This window comes from Toxotes jaculatrix, chromosome 14, assembly GCF_017976425.1.
Source record: "Toxotes jaculatrix isolate fToxJac2 chromosome 14, fToxJac2.pri, whole genome shotgun sequence".
Taxonomy (NCBI): Eukaryota; Metazoa; Chordata; class Actinopteri; family Toxotidae; genus Toxotes; species Toxotes jaculatrix.
Genome location: NC_054407.1, coordinates 17906420 through 17922980, shown reverse-complemented (window position 1 = coordinate 17922980; position 16561 = coordinate 17906420). Strand labels below are relative to the sequence as shown.

The 16561-nt window shown below is 40.2% G+C and overlaps 2 protein-coding genes across 3 annotated transcripts in view; both read left to right on the top strand.

Annotated features, from left to right (window-relative positions):
• Positions 1-47: 47 nt before the first annotated feature.
• On the top strand, positions 48-16405 carry LOC121192561 (FYVE and coiled-coil domain-containing protein 1-like). 2 transcript variants are annotated; one of them, XM_041054293.1, is made up of 18 exons: positions 48-114; positions 840-923; positions 1142-1248; positions 1990-2115; positions 3485-3591; positions 4514-4657; positions 5844-5940; positions 6913-9342; positions 9878-9970; positions 10685-10803; positions 11087-11254; positions 11539-11679; positions 12265-12473; positions 12637-12772; positions 13329-13433; positions 14545-14755; positions 14934-15043; positions 15227-16405. In XM_041054293.1, the coding sequence occupies exons 2-18, from the start codon at positions 863-865 to the stop codon at positions 15300-15302; spliced, it is 4440 nt and encodes a 1479-aa protein (XP_040910227.1). In that variant the 5' UTR covers positions 48-114; positions 840-862; the 3' UTR covers positions 15303-16405. The 2 variants fall into 2 exon arrangements, with proteins under 2 accessions (XP_040910227.1, XP_040910226.1); XM_041054292.1 differs by lacking the exon at positions 48-114 and adding an exon at positions 246-377.
• Positions 15733-16561, top strand: part of LOC121192562 (pituitary adenylate cyclase-activating polypeptide type I receptor-like) — a 54742-nt gene continuing 53913 nt past the window's right edge. The window contains exon 1 of the mRNA XM_041054297.1: positions 15733-15856. The gene's annotated coding sequence lies outside the window, so the exon portion shown is untranslated. The remainder of the gene's footprint in view (positions 15857-16561) is intronic.

Sequence of the window (16561 nt, the reverse complement as noted above, 5' to 3'; positions counted from 1 at the left end):
GGTGCCTATTCGTCCGTTTGACCTCTCAATCATTCACAGCGCCCGCCCCCAGCGATAGCAAGTTTCTGCTGTATCACCTACAAACTGGACACTCTGGACAATTTAACACATCAAGTACGTTTATGCTTTGAATCTTTATTTAACGTTAATGTTTTTTTTTTTTTTTGCTTTATCTACCATCAACCTGCTGCGGCTTTTAAAAGTTAATTTCCGCTAAATAAGACCAGGAAATGAAGAGTGGAGAGCAGGTGCATGTCACATAGCACTCGCCAGGTTTAGACAAATCCATGTTTACGTAGCGGTTTGTTGAATTTTGAAGATGTTTTAAAGTGATATAAGTTAGCTTGTCTGATTTGTAATGGCGACCGTGGATAACGGTAGGTAAATATTGTGTCAGTGAGATCTGTTGCTGCACAGTTACACGTCTTCACCTGTCGTCGTAATGTGAATGTGTTGTACCTCCTCCGCAGGCAAATTTTGCTAACCTGGCTACTTAATATGGTTTCTTTAATGTGTTATATGAACGAATTCATGCACTCTCGTTGTGCAGTACTTAAGTTGTCTCATCAGATTTACGTAGCTAGGACTCAGCGCTGTTGTCAATGAAAGAGACTCACATGTTTTACAAGCAAGGGGGAAACTAATTTAGGGCAGGACTATTTTTATGTTTACCTCCCTACTGGTCGCAGCTTTGGCATATTTTTACAGTCACATGCTGCACTTTATTTTTGGGTTTATTCCTGACAATTCAAGGATATGAGCAACAGTGTCCATGTCACGAGAACATTTCTGAAACGTGGAAAATAATTAAAGATTTTCTGTTTTAATCCTACATGCAGAATTTCCTCACATTTTCCCCACAATGGCCTCCTGCTCATCGGTTGGAGATAATCAGCTGCAGAGGATAATCAGAGATCTCCATGGTATTGCCTGCTGTTCACACATACAATAAACTACATAATATGTGTCTTACAGTATGTGGTGTGGCAACATTTAGATCAGTCACAGATCTTTGACAGGAATGTTTTGTGACTGATGTGTGCAGATTCTGCTATTATTCCACTGTTGTTTTTGCCTTATATGAGTACATAAGAACATATGTTGGTATTTGTTTTAATAATGCTGCCACTGTTTTGTGTAGATGCTGTCTTGGAGTTGAGTAAGGAACACAGGGAGTGCGGTGAACCCATAACTGATGATAGCGCCAACCTGCACAAGTTCTTCTTTAAATTAGAATACCTGCTACAGGTAGGGTACTTAAATCTACCAGGGTGGCAACTAACAGTTATTTTGATTGAAGTGATTAATCTGCCACAAATGTTATAGATTAATTGATTAATCATGTGTATTTAATCATTCTTTTGTCCAAAATACAGCTCATAACCTAAAGATATTCAGTTTGATGCCACATAAGTCAAAGAATAAAAGGAAATATTAATCTTTCAGAGGCTAGAAACATTTTTGCTTGACAAATTAGTTACAAGATCAAATGTTTGTCCCAAATTATTTTTCTGACTAGTGAATTTTGACTTATCGCATAATTGACTAGTTAAAGCTGTAAACTCATCTCCGATAATATGAAATTTAATAACAGTGATTACAACAAAACATAAATCAGGAAGGTATTAGTTTGGTTTGTTTGGATGATCCGGTGCTCATCAGTCTCTCTGGACCAGTGGTTTCCTGTTTGGGTGTTCGGGTCCATCAAATAAGCCATGAGATAAATCTAAGGGGTCATGAGGTGATTTACAAGTTAGGAGAGAAGAAGAAATAAGTTTTCAACAAAGGTTAAAGAAAAATCCGGAGGGGCCCAGACCTCCAGGTTGGGAACCACGGCTCTTGAGAAACAGGGGATGAGGATTTCATAGAAAGTATATAAATTACAAACTGAACCAAGTTCACAAAAGCACACATTAGTGTCAGACAGACATGTTTTACAGTCCTCATTGCTGAGGGCATTGCTCTAATACAGTGGTGTATGTTTCTTAGTTTGACCAGAAAGAGAAAACAACCTTTCTTGGCCAGAGGAAAGACTACTGGGATTACTTCTGTGACTGCCTGATTAAGATCAAGGGAGCTAATGATGGCATCCGTTTTGTTAAGTCCATCCCAGAGGTAATCCTCCTGTGCAACACACACACACACACACACACACACACACACACACACACACACACACACACACACACACACACACACACACACACACACACACAGTCACACTCTTCCTGTCTTCAGCCCTGCCGTGGCAAGCAACACATGCACACAGACACAAATACACAGTGACTGTGCAACCATGTAAGTAATCCTCTGGTCAGTCAGGTACAGTAAGACTCACTGCCTCTAATTCACTTGCTGCCTCACACCTCTATCACCTGTACTGTTTCTTCCTCACTTTCTATCCTTGGGATCCACAGTGGTGAGCTTCATACTGGAATAGCTGTAGTTGAATTAGTCCTAGTTTGTGCTATATTTAAGTTGGTTTTTGTTTGACAGTTTGTGGGCCTGATATTTAGGTTTATTAGTGCGTAGAACATTCAAAAAGCATAAAAATGGTTTACAGATTCCATGTTATTGTTAGTTTTGCGTCATGGGAGTTTGACGTATACAAGCCAGGTTCTCTCTAACAGGGCTACAACTAAAAATTTGGTTCATTATCAGTGAATCTGGTGATTATTTACTCGATTCATTGTTTAGTCTATAAAATGCTTAAAATCCCCATCTTTAAATAGTTTGTTTTGTACAACAAACATGTAGATGTTTAGTTTATTGTAAACAATGAAAAGCAGCCAATCCTCTCATTTCTCATTTTGCTTGACTGGCTGACTCTCAGTCGACTGACTCTTCTGTCAGAATCATGAATAATTTTAGGGGTTTTAATGATTTATCTTCAGGTTGCTATCTCAATTAATTGATTAATCTGCCCATGATAATTTCAGTTGATGAGGGTTACTACCAGTTACTTGTTGGAAAGCTCTTACTTAAGATATTACTTTTACTCTTCTTACGCTCTTCTTGTTTTTTGTTGGTCAGTCACAGACATAAGGGAGTCTCCAGCTGGTGTCCTTATGGTAGATCTGTGAGTCTGTTGTATTACCTAAATCCCTCCATCTGCCAATGTACTTGACAGCCTGGGCTAGATAGTGTCTACGTCGTGATGACCTTTAAATGTAGAGATCAGTTTTGTTCAGTTTTTGCTATTTTCTGACATTTTACAGGCTAAATGGTCAGTTTACTAAGAAAAAAAGATGAGTTGAGTAATCGTTAGTTGTTGCTTTATTTAAAGACTGCTCCTTTAATGTTCTGTAATTGAAACTGGTTACATTCCAGTTACATAGAAAATATTCAGGAAGTAGGAACCATTTTAAATACTTTGAGGTGTGTGACAGTGAGGTGTGTGAAAACTGTGATAAGTCCACATGGCAGTGAGGCGATGTCTGTGTATGAATGCACATTAAAACAAATATTTTTTGTGTGTCCTCAGTTGAAGACGTCGCTGGGGAAAGGAAGGGCCTTTATCCGCTACTCACTCGTTCACCAGCGTCTTGCAGACACTTTGCAGCAGTGTCTAATAAACCAGAAGGTCACAAGGTTAGAGGAGACAGACGTCTGCACACACATTTATGTATTTCAGCATACTTGTTCTCCTGAAGTTGGCTAGACATTTGTGTTTTCACAACAGTGGCAACAGTCTAAAGGCCTCTTAGGAACTGTGACTCTCCCTTCCCGATTTACGTCTTATTTCTGTTTTCACAGAAAAAAAAAAAACAAAGACACCACAAAGCCAAACCGATGCCTCTCACTTCCTCTGTCTTTCATCAAGCCAAATGTACATTTGTTTTTTTAGAGCGAAATGGGATAGCAAGTTAAGCAAGTTAAAAGGCTTTCATTCACATACTGTTTCTCAGTAGCATTGTGTGTGTGTATCACCTCTGGTTAGATAAGACCACACTTTCGGTACTGACCAACCTATTACACACAGGAAATAGTTCATCAAATAAGAAATTTACAAGTTCTAGCTCCTGTAGCTACTGTACAGTCGTAAAAGTGGTAAAAGTGATCCTCTCATCTAACTCTTGGCGAGAAGACAAATGAAGAAAGAAAATGCTGAATTATTCCTTTAATTATTTGTCGCATCTTCCTCTCTTTTTCAATTTATTGGTGATTATGTGTGCGAATGCACCTTGTGTTAAAAGGAAATTTCCTGAAGCAGTGTCAATACTGTTCATAGTTAACAGCTTATGCACGGTAACTGTGCCTTGTTTTTTTTATGCTTTTTTTGTTTCATGCTCGTGTTTGTTTTGTTGCTCTCACACTTCTCTCTGCATGTGATCATTAATTCTTATCTTACCATAACTTATCTAATCTTAACATATGCAGCACAGTACGAGCTTAAAACGCATTATTTAACAAACTCAATAAACATTGTTGTGTATCTGATAAAACATATGTATGTGTGTACTTTGTATATTATTGTGTTTTATGTTTTCCTATTTGTATTCTTCCCATTCAGTGACTGGTATTATGCCCGGAGTCCATTCCTCAAGTCCCACCTCACTGCTGATATAATCAACTATCTTTACGAGCTCAACCAGGTCCAATTTGATGTGGCAGCCAGAGGTTACGATCTCGATGCGGATTGGCCAGCATTTGCAAGGTAACAAATACCTACAGTTATCTGTTTACACTTTGACAATGTGCAGTTTTCTTCCTTTGGTTGAAAGGAAACACAAATGTGTTTCTGGGTGTGGAATTTATTGTTGATGTGTTGTGATAAAGAACTAAACCTTATAAAGAAATGAAAGGTTATAGATCCTCCTGGGGCTGGAAATAATTAGCAAATTGATTTGCTTATTGTGCAGCCTTTGGTATTTAAAAATGTGAGAAAGTCTTAATTATGTGATCACTCAGCACATTCACAGCTCTTTTTTTTCTTATTTTGGCTTGAGTGTGGATTATGTGTGTGTAAGAGGATGTGGGTGTTGACAGTGTGTGAGCGTTGATCACTGTTCCTCTTGTCAACACCTTTGCCATAATCTTTCACTTCCTTGTCATCAATTTGCTGCTCTACGGTCGATGGTCACAATTTTTTCAAACCATGCTTTATGTTATTGTTTTACTGAGTCAAATTATTATTTGATTATGATTTAAATTCTCTTGTCTAATGCAGTGCAGCAGCAGCTGAAACAACACAAACGCTAACACAACCCATAGTATCACCTGAAAAGAGTTGAATCGACATCTCACACACACTATAAACAAAAATAAATATGAAATCATCCACCAATGCAGAACTGATTTTGAGAGCTGTCTTATTGGACCACACTGGCCTGTATTGATACAGAATATATAATGTTATATAAACCTTCTGCATTTTTGGATTTTTTTTTTGCCCAAGGGCAGACATTTGTTGCAATACTCAAACGATCACACATACTTTTTCATAAGAACAGTTTCATCACTACATTACAGTGTGAAACAGTGCAACAGCAACTTATTTCATGTGAAGTCTGAGTCAGAAATTTTTACGTTTCGAGTTTATTGCAGTTTTATCAACAGAGGAAACTCTTTGAACTCCTTTAACTGTATTCTAAACAGATAAACGGATAACAGATAAAAGCTGACTGAACATTTGCATGTTATGTCATTATTATTTTGCAACAGTTTGCGTGAGAACTACAGTGATGTGACAATAAACTAGAAGAAACTGAGAAGCAGAAGAAGTTTCTTCTAGTTTACTTACTCCAACCTTTTTTTTTTACAGTCAGTTGATTGTCATGTTTGTCTCTATTATCTATCAGGTGTTAAAGTATCTTAACATTTGGTATCTCATTGTGCTAAAGGCGAACATTAGGTACTGCCTCACCAGCTTTGCTGTGGAAGCCTCCGAGTCGCTGCTCCAGCATCAACAGTCTGGTTAGCAGCTATTCACAATCACAGGTACATGCACAAACCTATATATAGTTGTATGTGAAGGTATGGGCACCCCTGCGCATATTACATTTTTGAAGAAGAAAGAAGTACAACCCTTGCAATGAACAGACATAAAAATGAGCCTTTCTTTAGATGTTAATGCAATTTTTTTTCCCCACAAACTTAAAAGGTAGAAAAAAATAGTAATTCTCATTTGTGCAAAAGTTTGGGCACCCTTCAACTTGTAAAACACTGAGAACTTGATGAACTCATTAGGCCTGAATTGACTCATTAGGACAAGATTTGTCTTTTGAAACTTTCAGCTGAGGACGTTTCCAGAGCTGATACATTTTCTGAGTCTTCTGACCTTTTGGTAACGCCCAAAGCCATGGGTTCCTCTAAGCAACTGACTGAGGATCTGAAACTGAAGCTGATTGATGCCTATGAACATTTAATCTGAGCCTATAGGCCTATAAGTATGTTAGAACTTGAAGTGATCTGCAGGAAGAGGGGGTGAAAATTCATAAACCCATTCCAACCATTTGCAATACCATTTATCCGTAAGGGTCAAGGGGGGGGCTGGTGGGTATTCCAGTGTATCACAGGGCTGAGGAATTTTCTAAATCAGGAACAGAAACACTCCTCACTGACTACAAAAAAAAAAAAAAAAAAAAATGTTTCAAGCTGGGCTTCTGCCAAAGGGCAGGGTGGGCTCACTAAGTACTGCTTTATTCTGACTGACTGATTTAAATTCTGTACAAACAAAAATTAAAAATAAGCAAGAGTACATTAACATTTAAAGAAAGGCTCATTTTTAATGTCTGTTTGCTGCAGGGCTTTTATTTGCTTATTTCCACTTCAAATATCTACAAAATACATAATTTGCAAGGAGTGGCCAAGACTTTGCATACAACTGTACATACAACTGTACAAAACATTTTGTAAATGTGACTGTTTGCAGCATCTGACCAGAGCTCTCTTGTTTCATCCACTGGCCAGGCTCAGGAGTTTCTTCCAATCCCAGACTTGAGTCACAGTCTGCTTGGAGAACTGGGAGAACTGGGGGAACCGTCTCCTTGCAGCATTGCGGAGAATCTTCGCATTGAGCTTGACCAATCTGAGCTCAGACAGCAGGAGCTCCTGGTACAGGTTCAGGAGCTGGGCAAAGAGGCTGACGAGCTGAAAGGTGTGGTTAAAGAACTTCAAGGAGAGCTAGCAGCCCAGAAGTCAACATTAACAGAAGCTCAAAGTAACCAAGAAGCAGATAATCGGGAGAGAACAAATCACCTTCACACCTGTAGGGAAGCAATAAACAGTGAACTTAAAGACAGACTCACGGCTGCTGAGAACAAAAACATGGAACTTCTCTCTAAGTTGGATGAAGCTCTTAAAGAGAAGGGCCAACAAACAGCAAGCTACTGTGACTCAGCCTGGAAAATCCAGGAGCTCCTGGATAAACTTAAGACAGCAGAGGAGGGGAGGCTGGAGGCAAGGAGAGAGGCTGAAGAAAGGGGCAGGCACTCTGAGCGTCTATCACAGGAACTCAAACTCAGGGAAGAAGAGTTGAGAAACAGTGAGGAGAAGCTCGCTGAAGTAAAAGCTGGAGCCTGCGACGAACGGGAGGAAGCACTCAAGCGGTTGGAGGAGCTTCAAGGGGTTGTTGGTCGCATTCAGGGAGCGTTGAGTTTGAAAGAGAAAGAGACGGGAAACTTGAGAGCCCAACTTCTGGATGTGCAGGCATCACTGGAGTGCAGGGAACGACAAGCAGAGGAACTAAGGAAAAGACTGCAGGAAGAGAAGGAGGAAGTAGAACAAAGGTGTAGCATGAGTAGTAGCCAGAATGAGGAACTCGAGAGCCTGATCCTGGATTTAAGAAAGACTCTGAGAAACAGAGAGAAAGAAATAACTGTTAGTTCAGAGAGAATAAAACACTTAGAGGAGCAGGTGGAGAAGCTAAATGTTGAGAAAGAAAGTCTGAGCTCTACACTTACTGAAAATGAAATCAGTTCTTGTGATCAAACCGAGAACATTGAGGACTACAAAACTCAATGCAACAATCTCATGGAAATAAACACTAAGCTACTCCAAACAGTCAAGAAGAGTGAGGAGAGAATTACAGAGCTGACAGAGAGCAGGACAGCCTTGTTGGATCAGCAAGCTTCTTTGAGGGCTTCTGAGAAGCACTTGAAAGGTAGAGTAGAGGCTACAAATATGTGTGTGGAGGCCCGGGAGAAGAAGCTTCTAGATGAAAACCTCCATTTAGAGGAGACTGTTGAGAAGGCACTTGTACAGAAGGAAGAATCAGATGCTCAATTAAAGACAAGAGAGCATGAGAACAGGGAACTTCTTGAGGTTCAGTCATTGTTGAAGAAACAGTTAGCTAGAACTCAACAAGAGTTGGACTCTCTTACCACCAAAGCAGGGGACTTGGAGAAGAACTTCACAGTGTCCCAAAGAAGCCAAGCAGAGCTACTTGAAAAACTCCAGGAAACTGAGGCTAAACTCAGAGACCAGACTGTCAAGTGTGGGCTTCTGCAGGCTCGAGCAGAGGAACTGGAGAGCAGGACCGGAGAGCTGCATGATGAAAAGGGTGCTGCAGAGAGCAATGAAAAAATGCAGAAGCTTCATGATGAGCATCAGAGTTCCTCATTGGAAACCAAAGAGGCCCCATTCAGGCTGGTGATTGCTGAGGCTCAACTGGAGCTCAACCTAAGGGAGGTGCACCGGCTCCGGGAAGAGGTGGTGGAGCTCAGGGCGCAGCTTTTAGCAGGAACTGAGGAGAGGATGAAAGTTCAGGCCCTGCAGGAGGTGACGGAGGCCTCCAGAGAGGACCTCCGTGTTTTAGCAGAACAACTCAAAGCCCAGGTGGAGGAGCTAAACCGCCGGCATGTGGATGAGATTCTTCGTTCCCGGGAGCGAGAGGAGGCTCTTATCCGTGAACGAGATGGTGAGGCTCAGGCTCGAGTGAGTCTGGCTGCAGAGGTGACAGCCTCCAGAGAGGAGCTAAATAAACTGAAGCTGCGATATGAAGCCTTGTGTCTGGAGACCAGCGAATCCAGGGAGGCGCTTCATAGAGCCAACACAGAAACAGCTGAGCTCGGTGTGCATGTTTGTATGCTAACTGCTGAGAATGAAGAAGCACGTCTGCGCTGGGAGGGCCTGTCAACAAGGCTGCAAGAGCTGGAGGACGAGGCTTCTCAGGAAGCTGAGAGGCTGAATCGCTGCATGGAGGATTTACGCCAAGAGAACCAGCGACTCCTCAATCAGCTCCATAACGAGGAAGGTCTGTTGGCAACTAAACAGGAGCTGCAGAAGCTGAGCAAGGCCCAAGAGGATGCTGAAATGTTAAAAGAGGCAAACCAGGAGGAGATCCAGACACTCCAGATCAAGCTTAGCAGCCAAGCCATGAGCTATGACATCCAGCTCCAGGTCAGACACACACAAGTCGTGTTGACATGCACTTAAATTTCTTTGATTTCTTGAACATGTAAACCACAAACCTTGTTTTTTGGACACTGGAGTAGAGGATCAGCGAAACCCGGTTTTCTCCAGCTAGATTTCTCCTGGAGAAATTGAATTTCTTGACCATGTATACAGGAAATCAGGTTTCAAATCAGTTCTTTAGAAGAATACATGTGCAGGACCAAAGGCTGTAGACAGAGGAAAGTGACCGAGCGGCAGGATGAAAGGAGAGATCATTACATGTCACAAATCCAACTTTTTGTTTGTTTAGTTTGTAAAACTCAGACACATTCACACTGTGAGGAAATACCGTGGTCTGTGGGGAGAAATCTACGTACTGACCTGCTGCATGTGTACGCAGATGTTTTACAGTGCATGTACATGTATTGAGTGGTTGTTTTATGTTAGGCAATGTCAGGAAGCCACTAAACATACTCATCAGCATGTCTGCAAAAGAAAAAGTCGCCAGTGTGATTAATTTGTGATTTATACTCTCATCCAGAGTTTGAACCAAGAGTTAGAGGAAGTGAAATTACAGCTGACGACTGAGCAGGAGAAAGTGGTCGATCTGGAGAACAAGCTCAAAGAGCTAAAGGTGAGAGGATAATCTACTGCTTGCTATTTTGGTACTACAGTATATCATAGGCAGGTTAACTCTAGCCCCCATCTGCATTGCTTGAGAGGAAATTTTGAAGTCAGTTGGGAAAGTCAGCTAAAATCAACAAGTTACTGTCCTGTAGTCAGAGTCCGGATCTTACACTCCCATGCAACCTGACAGAGCTTGAGCAGTTTTGCAAAGATGAATTTAGTGTCCAGACGTGCAAAGCTGATAGAAACCTGTTCACAGACTCGAGGCTGTACCTGCTTCCATACTGTCTTGGAGGTGGTGAATTCTTCTGCAAACAAGTATTTTGCATTTTATATTTCTGAGTAATTTACATCACACTGTAGAGATCTGCTTTTACTTTGACCTGAAAGGGTAACAATAATCACTCAAGCTGCCCAAGGACGATTTAAAATTGTGGCCACAGAGGTGATGTAGTGATTTTAATGCACGTCCACGGCAGTTTTGGACATGGAAATGAAACCATGGTACATGTGGCTTATGCTGCAGACAACAATGGAACAGGAGGCCTCCAACAAAAAGCATATAACTTTATATGTATTATATGTCTAGGATTGATAAATAAAAATGCAAATTGCAGTTACATTGTGTATTTTGGCAGCTCAAGTAATCATAACGTTATGGTCACAAGTATAATTCACAAAGAAATAGAAATAATGTCTTGCTTTGCTGTGCTGATTGCAGGCTGAGAATCAGAGATATTGCCAACAGATTGAGGAGAAAAACATCCAGATGGCCGTGTCTGAAAATCTCATCCAGCAGAAAGAAGACGAGATAATCCATCTGAAAGGGAATTTATCAAGGTGAGATGCTGTATTCATAACCACACATTCTGGACCAAGTTAAAGCTCGGTGGAGAAAAATGTTGCTAATCTTATGTCTTTAGATCAGTATGCTTGTTTTTTATTTAGTATGCCTTTCTGAAGAATTTGGCATTCTTGTGCTCGGTGTTTTTAATATTCGGGCCCAAAAATAACAACTGTGTGGAGAAAACGAAAGTCACCTGAGAAGCCTTAAATATGTTTTGGACATACTGTATCATGAATGCGCCGTTGTATGTGTGTATGTATGTATGTATTCATGCAGGTCAGAGGAGAGTCTAGCAGCAGCTCAGCGGGCCTGTCAGGAGATGAGTGAAAATCTACGGAGAGTCACACAGGACAAACAGAGCATTGATCTTAAGACAGCTGCTGAGCTCGATGACCTCTACCGCACCAAAATCAATTTAGAGGAAAGACTTGTAGAACTCATCAGGTAAAAACATACGTAATATAACCTCAGATTTAGTTACTCTGAAATACTTTGAAATATTTTGTTGTTTGCTTTTTTTTTTTTTTTGTTTTTCTTCTTGTCAGTTGGGTCAATTTGAGTGAAACATTCTCAAAGCAGGGTAGAGCCACACTGCCTACATTTGTAGCCTAATGTTCTTAGGTTTGTGTTTTCAAATGGCTACAGCCAAACCACCCAGCTTGTGTTGTCTGCAGTTTAAAGTGTGATTTTAAGGATTATACAAATACGTTTGATGTTGCTCTTTGCAGGGAGAAAGATGCACTTTGGCAGAAGACCGATGCCCTGGAGTTTGAGCAGAAACTGCGGGATGAGGAGACGGAGAGAGACGTGAACTACTGTCTGGGCTGTCACAGTCAGTTCAGCTGGTGGCTCCGCAAGTACAACTGCCGGTCAGATGGTCCTCTGTATAATAAACACATACACGTGTCACTGTGACAACCAATAAAACTACTGTCAGTGATACTACTTTGAAACTTGTAGTGTAGTGAGTTTTTTTTGATTGCTAAAGCACATTTTCTGAAACACTGCTGTCAAAAGAAACAAACAACAACAAAAAAACACTGATGTCAAAAGTAAATAAATTCATTAACTGGTGCATGACATTTCTCCATTGCTTAGGCCAAAACAGTCAACTGGAAACTGTTTCAGTGACGTTCTGTGATCTGTGATCTTTTGCTTCTGTGTTTCACTACTCATTTCAACTTACCAGATTTAACCCAAGAGTGAAATTCTCCACACCCACATCCATCAGAGCTCCATATTCAGGAAATGTGGTGCCTTATATGAAAGCAACAGGAAATTCATATACTGTCTTTTTAGAAACTGGTTTGAAACATGTTCTAAAAAAACTTTACTTTCTTATATACTGATTAGTCTCTCTACCATAATATGTTTCAAAAATAATGAGCCATTTTATTCAGTCTATCCATCTCCATTACATAGTATTTTCTGTTTTTTTTTTTTTTTTTTTTTAGACTGTGTGGGCGTCCCTTCTGCTACTACTGCTGCAGCAACACAGTGAGCACCCAACAGGGCGGCAACAGAGAGCGCTGCTGCAGGGACTGTTATAACCAGCACAGTGCAGTAGTGGAGCGCCACCCAGAGGAGGAATTGAGTAACAGCACACCAGGGACACCTTTCGGCCGTTTGCTGCAGGCTGGGAGAGCTGTGACCAGTGTCTCAGGTAACAAAGCAAAAACACAAACGCAAAACAAATCTGTCTAATAATGAGGTATTTGCATGTTTAGATTTAGAACACACTAGTGCGTTGATGATGGGATGCACTATACCATAAGATTATGAATGAAAATGCAATAATAAAAAAGAAGATATTATTTATTTTCTAGGAGCAGATGAAGGTGACAAACCGGACGATGGTGTTTTTGACATCATCACAGAGGAAGAAGTGAGTGGGGTCAGCGACTCCCTGTCGTTTTCCACCGCTTGCTCTCCTGGTCATGGACAGCAGGGGGCAGCACAACTGTAAGTATCTCACATGCAGTCACTGACGGGGGAATTGAGACTGTGCCACACGGAGTCAGTGATAGAGATCATAAACTACAACATGAGAGATTAATGCCTAAACAGATACAACAGTTTATCGGATACAACAGATCCATGAACAGATCTGATTTAACAGATGCCTCATTCACAACATGCCAACTTCAGAACAATCTGTTTAGTCTATTCCAGTTTTAATTTTGCAGGCAGTCACAGTCAGAAAACCAGAAATATTTGCAGAAGTGAGAAGAAATTCTGAAGTGTTATCTTTTAAAATTAATTTTAATTAACTGAAGTTTTCTTCATGTATTGCCTATAGAAATTTACTTGGTACTCAAACACATACACATATTTTCATGGCATTCACTGTACAGTCATGTCAGACAGATTTCCTTTGTCATGGGATGGAGAGCATAATTCTCTTCCTAATTTTGAAATAGTCTACTCTCATACGTAAATGGGGAAGTGAAAACAATTCTCCACAAACTCATATACAGTAAATTATGTATAAATGTACAATATCTGTCACTTTTTGTAGAAACAGCAGTGCCAGTGCGGGAGACATCACATCAGAGGATACTGAGGACCTCAGAGCCGCGGTGCAGGATGCAGAGATTTGCCTGCTGAAATCTGGAGAACTGACGTGAGTTTCTCACATGCAGTGAAACTTCCACTGGAAAACTCTGAATGCAGCAGTGTTGCGTTCACACATGGATGCAGTCACGAGGTTACACCTAAAACATTCAGAGGAAGTTTCCTAAGAATTCCTCTGGAGAAAACTTAACTCTAAATCCAAAAATCGGAAGTGAAACATGAAACTAATCTGTGTGTTGCATGAACAGTTTCCCTAAGTGGTGCGTGGTTGGTATTGTGGGATCACTGTTTCATAGACACTTAGAACAGGTTTGCTATTATGTTTTAATAGTCTAAACTAAATTCATTCCTTGGAAATAATATTGCTATCAACAGTTATTTTGAACCCACCGTGATGCCTTCAGATGTCTGGTTTTATCCAACACACAGTCCAGAATCCAAAGATATACATTTTACTTTAAGGTAAGACAAACAGTTGCGGGAAATCCTCAAATTTGACAAGCTGGAACAATCAAATGTTTGGCAATTCTGCTTGGAAAATTACTTAATCTACTGTCAATTACCAATCGATTAATTGACTCATCGGCCAAATTAAATTCCATAGAAATTAAGCAACTTAATTCCTTCAATAGTCTTTATAATGCCAACATGTTTTAAGAAATGTCTCTTTCCTTGCTGCCCTGAACCTTCTGTACATTCAGCCAATCAACCAAAAGACAATATTTAGTCATTTATGTTTTGAGAAAAAATTACAAAAAAAAAAATCAGTGGTTCCAGCTTCTCAGATGATTATTGAAATGAAGGATAAATCCCCTTGAGATACATAAACATCGAAATTAACACATATTTAAACTAAAATAAATACATAATTAATAGTGATGATAATAAAATAAATCAACAATCAGCTTTACTTTAACAAGAACAAAGATACCAGGGCTCTCCCATAATCCTAAAGAAGACACATCACTTCTACAAGTGTCAGAAACAATGTAAATGAACACTGCCAAACAAAACACTGTCGTATGGATAAACCAAGCAGTTTAAAAATATCAACCTGATTTCTGGAAAACTCTTTTTCTGACCAAAGAATTAAACAAGTGTCAGCTGCAGCTCTCCAGCACTGAACTGTTTTGTGTCCTGGTTTTTGCCCTGTGCTGCAGCCTTTCTGTCCACTTCACAATCGATGACATCTCAGGGTTTGGGGACAGCTCCCGAGAGCTCTTCATTAAGTCCAGTTGTTACAGCGCCATCCCCATCACCATGAGCAATCCTGGTACCACTGTTACCTGGACTTTCACCTCTGAACCCAAGAGCATCGCCTTCAGTGTGGTTTACAGGGAGAGTACAGAGACGCCGCTGGAGCAGGCCAAGGTGAGACAGGGATCTGAATAAAGGGAACTTGCATATACAATACCTTCTTTTAGGGATAGGCTTTGATTGCTGGTTCTATTTTGGATCTGGTTGAATTTAATATTTATCTACCATCCATTATATTAAAGTAAGTTATACTGTAACAGTAAATGTCATCCAGAGTTTCTGTCCTCTCTAGGTTTTGATCCCACTGACTCGCTGTAATTCCCACAAAGAGACAATCCAGGGGGAACTGAAAGTCAGGAACCCTGGAGAATACACACTCATCTTTGACAACTCCTTCTCCAGGTCATTCACTCTGTCCTGTAATTCAGCAGCTCCTTGACTCATGCGAGGACTTTGCGTGTTTGTTAAGATCCCTGTTCAGTTTTAAGCATAAACCCCTAATTTTGCATACAGATTAAAACTAGACAGGAAAGGAGACAAAGCAGAAATAAAGAAAATGTTTCTCTGTCTTTCCTATTTCAACAGGTTTATCTCAAAGAAAGTGCTGTATCATTTGAGTCTCGACAAGCCTGTGGCCTACGACGGGACTGACTTCCTCTGAGCATGGAATGTAAGCAGGTGTCAAACTGACTTTTGAAACATACATTCAGGGTGTTTAAGCTCACGTGCATGATTTCATTGCAACTGGGTCGGAGTCTACTGACGTTCACCAGCCTCACTTAAAGGTTCTGGCATTGGTTCTGCTGCTTGTTCATGATGTGTTGCACACAAGATGAATTCTGATCATGGGACAGCTGAACAAAGGGTGAAAGCAATGAAGTATAACAATGTTACGCTAGTGAATGTGAGCATGCATGTGAGCATGCACTACCTTTTCTAAAAGCTTGACGTTGTAGTTTACATGTAGCATTAAGGGCGTTGAACTTTAACGCTCGATAAACAGAGGTTCATCAAATATTTGAATGTGAAGAAGCTGTGTGTGCGCACACAGAATCCAGGTCTGTCAACATCTACAGATGTTGGTCATGTGGCCAAAATGAAGTTTTGTTCCCATTATTCGCCTCTCATGAATATTACTGTGGTTAAAATGGAAATGATGTGCTCTCTGCGCACTGACAACTGTCCCTCTAGGAGTGGGTGAAATCCTTGATGACGGTATGTGTAACTTTATGTTGTGATATCAATATTTATCATGATTCATTACATTACGTGGAAAGCAAAGTTGAGGAGTTTGTTGTTGTCTGTGTTGACAACCTGAGACTAAATCCCAACTCATGCTAAGATTTTAGTGCATAAAGTTTGCTTTAGTTGCCTAGTTTAGTCCATGTAGAAGATTATAACTAAAACCCTAATTTAACTTTGATATTAACTGAATTCGTTTTACTTTCTTATACATACCATTAACAAACAAGTTCATGTAACCGACTCTTTAAATGGGTGTTTACCAGTCTGTTATGTTTTGGTGGAGAAATTCCTCACACTCTCTAAACATGCACTCCAATCTGTTTTTAAAGTTCACGCTTTAAAAACTTTTGCGAAGCTGCAGTACCAGAACATAATTCGGTTTTAACTGTGTTCTCGAAACAGGCTTTAATTCAGCGCAGGGGTTCTGCTGATTGCAGATGAAGAAAGACAAGAATGTGGTTTCTATGCATCTAAACACTAAGAATGTGCACATGCCTCCCCAGCTGAACCCTTAAAGGGTTAAAAAAAAAAAAAAAAAAAAAAAAAAAAGGGAGCACATATCAAAACATAAGTTTCAGTGCTTTAAATATTTAGTTTTTACTTTGAGTTTAATATGAATCATCACTAATGTTTTGACAATTCTGCATTAAATGTATAGATGATATGATCATTTCC

Coding starts and splice junctions, on each gene's coding strand:
- LOC121192561 (XM_041054292.1), top strand. Junction 5,941..6,912: donor GCAGCTATTCACAATCACAG/GTACATGCACAA, acceptor TCCACTGGCCAG/GCTCAGGAGTTTCTTCCAAT. Junction 11,680..12,264: donor CTCCGCAAGTACAACTGCCG/GTCAGATGGTCC, acceptor TTTTTTTTTTAG/ACTGTGTGGGCGTCCCTTCT.